Source organism: Pteropus alecto, unplaced genomic scaffold (assembly GCF_000325575.1).
Source record: "Pteropus alecto unplaced genomic scaffold, ASM32557v1 scaffold155, whole genome shotgun sequence".
Classification (NCBI taxonomy): domain Eukaryota; kingdom Metazoa; phylum Chordata; class Mammalia; order Chiroptera; family Pteropodidae; genus Pteropus; species Pteropus alecto.
Genome location: NW_006438113.1, coordinates 21,565,825 through 21,573,189, shown reverse-complemented (window position 1 = coordinate 21,573,189; position 7,365 = coordinate 21,565,825). Strand labels below are relative to the sequence as shown.

General features: G+C 37.6%; 1 protein-coding gene across 2 annotated transcripts in view; it reads right to left on the bottom strand.

Annotated features, from left to right (window-relative positions):
• Nucleotides 1–3,228: 3,228 nt before the first annotated feature.
• Nucleotides 3,229–7,365, bottom strand: part of SLC16A9 (solute carrier family 16 member 9) — a 43,780-nt gene continuing 39,643 nt past the window's right edge. For both annotated transcript variants that reach the window (XM_006915610.3, XM_006915609.3), the window contains 2 exons: nt 5,709–6,626; nt 3,229–5,301 (listed from right to left, as the gene is read on the bottom strand). In XM_006915610.3, the coding sequence (XP_006915672.1) occupies nt 5,123–5,301; nt 5,709–6,626 (1,097 nt within the window). In that variant the 3' untranslated portion in view covers nt 3,229–5,122. The remainder of the gene's footprint in view (nt 5,302–5,708; nt 6,627–7,365) is intronic.

Here is a 7,365-nt window from a genome sequence, read left to right as displayed (position 1 = left end):
CCCTGCTAAAAGATTAAGAATTTTACAAGTGATGTCCTGTCTCAAAATTACTTTCCATAGAACCCCCTTTTTTGTCCACGTTTCTTTGGGACATCTATTCCTAGTTCCATCAGAGCTGGCTTCTAGGGCTCCTTGATGCTCCTGTTGTTACTTTTCCTTGGTTCATATCACTTCCCAGGGCTTTGGAAACAAGGCACAGACATAGTTCTAGTCTCTGCTTATGCTTCTCAGCTAGTGACTGCTAAAACACCCCATGGAGGTTACAGCCGTTTTGTCTTGGGCAGAGGTAGGTTCTATATATTATTTCATTTCTTCAGACAAACCAGTACTCTACAGTTCTGTACAGGTACCTGAGTTCATCCTGACTCTCTGTGTATCATGGCCTTGGCCTCAGATGATTCTTCCACTGAGCCTTTGTTCACCTTTAGGCAGATATATTTCCATCAGGAGGAGATCCTGCCCAAGAGTTCTCAAACGGCACCTTCTCAGCAGCCTTAGAGGCTGTATGCAAATGATTGCTGACCTTGGCCCATCACCCTTTAGAGGTTGATAAAACGGGTCCCTCCTGGTCTTTGTTATTAAGGTTCTAGAGTCATTTGGCCTACACTTAGAAATGTCCTATTAAACCTATAGATGTTCAGGAGTTCTCAGATCTTAGATGGAGGAATAACAACTTGCCTTATCACAATAGGAACTTTTCCAGAAAGAAAAACAGGCATATATCTGTGGCTTCGTAGTTTTAAAGTAGCCTACAACAGGACAGCACTTTGTAGTTAATTATTCATTATTTAAAACAAGCTGTTTACCAAAGGTTGTAGTCTATCACTCAAAAAAAGCTTGATAAAACATTTAAAAATACATATATATTTTAAATTTTTTTGCAGAGTGAGAGAATAAAAGTAAATGACTCTTTAGGACAAGAAATGTATGTATTAAAGAAGCTACTAATATCACGGAGACCTGCTGGGAATAGAATCCCAGAAGACCTGGCAATGAATTACACTCCCTCAAGAGTAAATCTCAAAGGCCTCCTGGGAAGGCAGTGGGGGAAGGGCCCCGAGCCAAGCCAATTAGTGCTCAGTAAACAAATGGGAGCATTTTGCTTTCTGCCCAATTCCAGGCCTGCCTTCCAAGCAGCTCGGATGATGAGTTCTTAAGGAAAAAAAATATATAAAAGTCCAAATTCCCATAGCAATTTAATTTACAAAGTGGATTCTATTTGATTTGTGGAAGAACAGCATGTATTTTTGTTTTGTTTTGTGTCAGAGCTTCCGAATGGCAATTCCAGAAAAAACGTGCTGAGTCATGAACCCCTAAGGATGAAAGATTTTGACAAGAACATGCTTGGGGGAGGGCAAGAGCTGTGATAGTTGTTCAAGTTAGAGAAAACAGAGGCTCATTATTCTTCTTTTAAATGAGGTCCTTCGATGCACGTATTTACTCCACACCTGTGCCCAGGAACACTTGCTACCTCCCTCAGGTATTGAGAAGCCATACACTAAAGAATAATAAAAATAATAATAGGTAATATGTACTGAACATATGCAGGCATATATATGGGTTATCTTATTTAATTCCCACAAAGCCCCTATGACATATTTGACAAATGAGGACACTGAGGCTTTGACAGGCTAAATAATTTGCTCACAATTACCCAGCCACAGGAAACAGGCTAGAACTTGAACCCCGGAATCACAGCCTTAACAAGTATGTATACTGCATCTCCAAATATTATCCTTGTATTCATAGATTTCTAATCAGTTGTGCTTAAACTCCTTACTCAAAGAGACATCTTATTAACTGGCATCTTTCCAACACAATTGACTGTAGAGAAAAAGGCCCAAGATTGTAATCTATGAAGGAGAAATTGTTTGGCACTGCTATCGTAAATTATGTATATTATGTGTTCCATATACTACTACTTCTAAGTAAAAGAAAAAATGAGACATTCTTCCTTAAAAATAGAGCTCTTCCTTTATTTCCTGGAATGTCCTGAGTTAAGATAATCCTATATTGATTGCTAGAAGTTGAGGCTTTCTGAGGTCACGGGACTTTCCAGCCAGCAAAACAGGGCTGACATACCATTCGGTCATAACCTCCCAGTGCTGAAATTATTCCTCCTGGGACCTTTCCAAGTTGGTATCTGAAACTTCTCCCCTGATGATGACAAGGTCACTCTAGAGAAAATTAAGTCACCAACTGGCTCCTAGGAGGCTTTCCAGAGAGAGAGAGGGACGGAAAGAGAGAGACAAGGCTGAGAGGTGTGAAGAGGCTATAAAGTCAGGGAAGAGGGCCCCTAACAAACCCTTCACACCCTTCTCCAGCTCAGTCTCAGGTACTCGGAATGTCAAGAAATATCTATGGAGTCACAAAAGAAAGATTATATTCTCTTTTTTTATAATTTTTTTCCCCTCTTTAATTCCGCCCCCCTCACTTCCACCCCTGACCTATGGATGTTGCCGTTCCCCTTAAGAATTGGATCTCTGAAGGTGGGATGTCCCCCCCACACGCTCACGGCATCCACCGGGGCCTGGTCCGTGGCTCCATCTGGGGTGCGAACCCAGGACCTTCTGCGTGTAAAGCAGATGTGCTAACCACTACACTAGGGGCCTACCCCTGAAAGATTATATTCTAATCAATTTAATTTCATTATTGTGTTTTTAAAATGCTAATTCCCAGGAAATAGACAGTCGTGAATAATTACTAACATAAACGTGACATCTCTATGCACAAAGATTGACTTTAGTAGCTACTCTCCCAGCTAGGCCCCATTCCTTAGCCATGTTAGAAATCAAAGGGTTTACTAGAAACTGTTCTCTTTTTGCTTTTGGAAATTATTTACATGCGTTATCCATACCATGATAATTACATTTTGTACCATACAATCAGGATCATAATTCCCATCTCACAGGGATAAATAATGTAACATGCTTGGAACGTATTAAGAATTCCATTAAAGATTAGCGAGATCATTATTAAGAATCTTGAAGGGGAGTTTGTCCATTTTCGTTAAAAGGATTCTGTAGGACTGACATATTGCCTTTTTGGAAGGCAACAGTCAAAATAATTTAGCAAATAGCTTTTGAACATGCTGATATCTAATCATCAAATTCTGCAGTTTGAAGTGGACGTTGGGTAATTTATGTTTTTACATTCAAGTGAAGTGTCACTGTATATAATTTGGGAGTGGGTAGGGCAGCTGGCTAAGAAGAGAAAAAGCAACCAAACTGATGCAAAACAAACAAAAATATTTTATTGTATCTGAACATTCATTCCCTAGACAATGGATAATGCACACATTGGATGACATTAGCAGACACAGTGAAGATGCATTCGGACAATTAACAACATTGATGAATGTGGGTAGTCATAAAAGTTAAACCTTTTCAGGTTATTGGATTTCCTGAATATAATATTGGCAAGAAGGAACTTTCAACACAAAACACATTTTTTTTTTAATGTCACTCATTTTATTTACTAACCTTGACAGTTACTAAAGAATGAGGTACGGAAAACTTTCCAGAAGATTGAGTATGGAGCAGAAGTCTAAGGCACTTTGGAGCCCCATTATTTCGTTATTGAATAAGATAAACTCAGTTATGAAATTCCCTATACTCCAGGTTTATTACATAGAAAAGCACTATTTACCCACCTCAATGAGGTGTTGTGGCAATTCATGCTTATAAAGTGCTTCAAGCGCCTTCAAAGAAAGGCAACATAGAAGTATGAAATAATCTTACATATTTCAAAAGAAATGAAAAGACAATTTTGGCACAATAGGAAGAGTGCCTCCAATTTAAAGAACCACACTTGACTATTTATAAACACCCATCACCTCAATGGTTTACTGGCTTTTTTTTTATTTTTTAAAGAGAATAAATGTTTCTGTGTTGCCAGTCTTTTAACAGTCATTCTCGCCCCAGGCCGTATTACCAGAATCACATGAAGAGTTCATTAAAAATATAGATCCTTGGCCCACAGCCTAGACCTCCAGAATTAAAGTCTCTAAGAGTGGTGCTCAGGCAATCATATTTTAAAAAGTATCTATAGAGGATTCTGATGCAAACCAAAGTTTTAAAAACATTTCTTTAAAAAAATATCAGTTTATTAAACATTGATTTCTCCTAGAACATTCTTCTTAATAGGTATCAACTTCTTATTGCCTTTTTCTCTTCCTGTGTCCCACACAGACTCAGAACATCACACACACACACACACACACACACACACACGCACGCACGCACGCACGCACTTTTAGCTCTGCCCTTGAATTAAAATGTGAGAGTGGTAAAATTTGACAGTAGCAAATAAATCAAGAAGATATTGCAAGGACTTGCAACTCGTCCCCACTGTGCCCAAAGCAAATGGATGTTTCCCATTTGCCAAACGGAATGTTTTGAACATGCATTTCCAATTTGGAAACAGGTAAAATAAGCACTTCCTGGAAAATACCAGCTAAATGGATGCTGACAAACCAAAACTGAGCAGGGTTATAGCAGCCAACCATGAAGATAGGCTACAGCAACTACTGCTCAGTGGGCACCAAACATATAGGTGCTTCACCAAGGTAAATAAAATAGAATAATGAAAACTGGTGACTGTATTTGAAAATGTCTTTTTTAAAAAAAAAAAAATGATCAGTTTGCTACACTGCAATTCTTAATGTCATTTTAATAACCACTTTAATTTCTTGACTGGCTCAAAGTCTTCTATTTACCAGCTAGTCTAACATAGAGAAGAGAGTGGTTTAGTCCCTAGTGGTTTGAGTCCCTAGTCTCATCATGCTACTTGCAGTTTTAAAACAGGAGAGTCCCCTCTGGATATCTTGCAGTGGAACTGATGGAGTCTGCAGAGAAATTATTTCTTTACACAAAGAAAGTCTTCTGAAGCTGACCAAAATTTTTATAATGTCAAGGACTCATGAATAATAGCAAAACACAATACTTCTCCCACTTCTTGGGAAAAGAAAACAAAGAAAAAAAAATACAGGAGATAGAGACTACATAGAGACTACATAGACTACATAGATTACATAGGATATTTTTTTAAAAATTCATTCAAAGTCCGCCACAGTGAAATTTGGCTATGAAAAAACAGTCTTTTACTGACTTCTAACATTCTTTTAAACATTAGAGGCAACTTTGTACAGAAAGGTTGTTGGGGCTGGCTTGGCGAGTTGCTTGTTGCATACTTCCCAGTGGGGCAAGGCTGTCAGGAGCAGAATAAAACCTCCCAGCAAGACCCAGAAGCCACTAAAATAAAACGCAATGTCATAAGTCTGGGTCCAGTCATAAATCCAACCTGAAAAGAAAGTAAGAAAAAAGTGAGTTTTATAGAAAATAGTATGAATATGAAGCCCATACTCTAATTCCATCAATTTTATATGCAGTTAGAATTAGGATACTTATTCCATCTACTCCCAAAGTGGCCTACTGGGAATTACAAGAGGAGAAGTTTTCAAAAATTTGGACAAGAATAAGCAGGTTTTTTGGGTTTCTCCCAGATAAAGAGTAAACATAAATCCCTGAACAAGAAAAGTGGCTTTTTCAATTATATCAAAGTAATTTTGAGTAAATCATTACCACAAGACATTCCATGCAGATTTATTTTGTGCAAACCTGTGCTGTTATTGCATTCCAAATTTCTATATCTTGAAATGCCACAGAGAAGAACAGTGAAATGGGTTGACTTTAAGACAAATATCTTACCAACGATTGGTGGTCCAAGGCTATTTCCAAGTCCAGCAAAGAACATTAATATCCCATAGGCATGGGCTAATTTTTCCATTCCCACAGTCTTCGTAGTCACATATGGAAAGATGGACCAATTACCAGTAAGAAACCCTAGGATCCCAGAAAGTATAGCCAATGTGACATAACTTTTAGCAAATGGAATTGCACACAAGGCCAGGCCCATGAGTATTAAGGTAACTATGTAAAGATATAAGGTATTAATCCACTTGAAGTCAGCCAGTATCCCTAAAAGGAGTTTACCAACTGCTGTCATAATTCCAATAATAGAAATAAGAGGCATAATAAGCTCTTCTTCTTTCACATTTGAACTTCTTGCTACATCTTCCATAAGCAATAAAGGTGGAAACCCTCCAATGTCAAAAAGAAAGATAGCGATGAAGAGTGCTGAAAATACTTTGTTTTTAAAAAGAGCCACAGTTTCTCCACAGTAGTTTTTGTACAATTGCCACTTCCTCTTGGCAAGCTGTTTGCAAAAATATGTCTGTTCTGCGACTTTCTTTTTATACGTCTCGGCCTCTTTTGTGTGAGCCATTGTTGTTGGGATTTTATGAAGGAGACTTTCTTGTTTGCAGTCACCATTGGCTAAAGTGCTTTTGTATGTTTCCTCACTACCGCAGCACTTTTCAAGAATGTTTATGTTTTCTTCTAGGTTCTTTTCTTTTTCATTGTAAATGGTGTATCTTTCTGGTACATTTTCCACAGCTGTTTTTTCAGGCAAAGGGCATTCAGAGGACTTGAGGGGTCTCATCAGACTGCCACAGGCTAATATATTTAAAGCTAAAGCACCCACAATCAACAGGCACCCATCCAGTCCATAGAACTCAATCAGCAGCCTCTGCAGAGCAGCATATATAAAAACTCCAACACTTGAACCTAAAAAGGAAATGAGAGCTGTTCAATCTTAATCTCTTATAATGTGGGGCTCTTGGGACAAGCATGATCGGTATCACAATTAAATTTCTTTTTTACAATGGCATCCATGTGTGCCTTCATATGAACATCACAGCAAGAATATTATAGATAATGATAACAATAATAGTAAAACTGATAAAACATTTATTTTAAGAATTAGCATTTGTAGTTCAGACACTGTGGTAAGCACTTTATATTGTGTGATCTTATTTAATCTTTATAATGATCGTATTGTGTAGGTCCTATTATTATTCCCAACAACACATGAAGTAAACTAGGGCTAGAAAAGTTGAGAGATTTGCCACAGATCACAAAGCTGTAAATGGCATAAGTAGGATTCATAATCAGTCTGACTCCTGGAGCCCATATTCGTAACAAATATCTTATGTGACTACTATTTTTTGCACTTATTACGTGCCAGGCTCTGTGTTATAAATTTATTCCCTTTGGAAAAACAAATGTTTATTTATTTATTTTTTTGAGATGAAGAATATATTTTAATTTTTATGGAATATTTGTAATGGTTTGATAGTTCATATCTGTTGCTGAATCACCAGAATACATGATTCATATTACTAAATGATGAAAAGAATAAAGTGGAATTTGATAGAGTATTTAAATTGCAAAGTATGCCTGGTTTGCACATACATGCAAGTCCATAAATTCCTCAGTTTTTAGCACAGATCACACTAAACACACT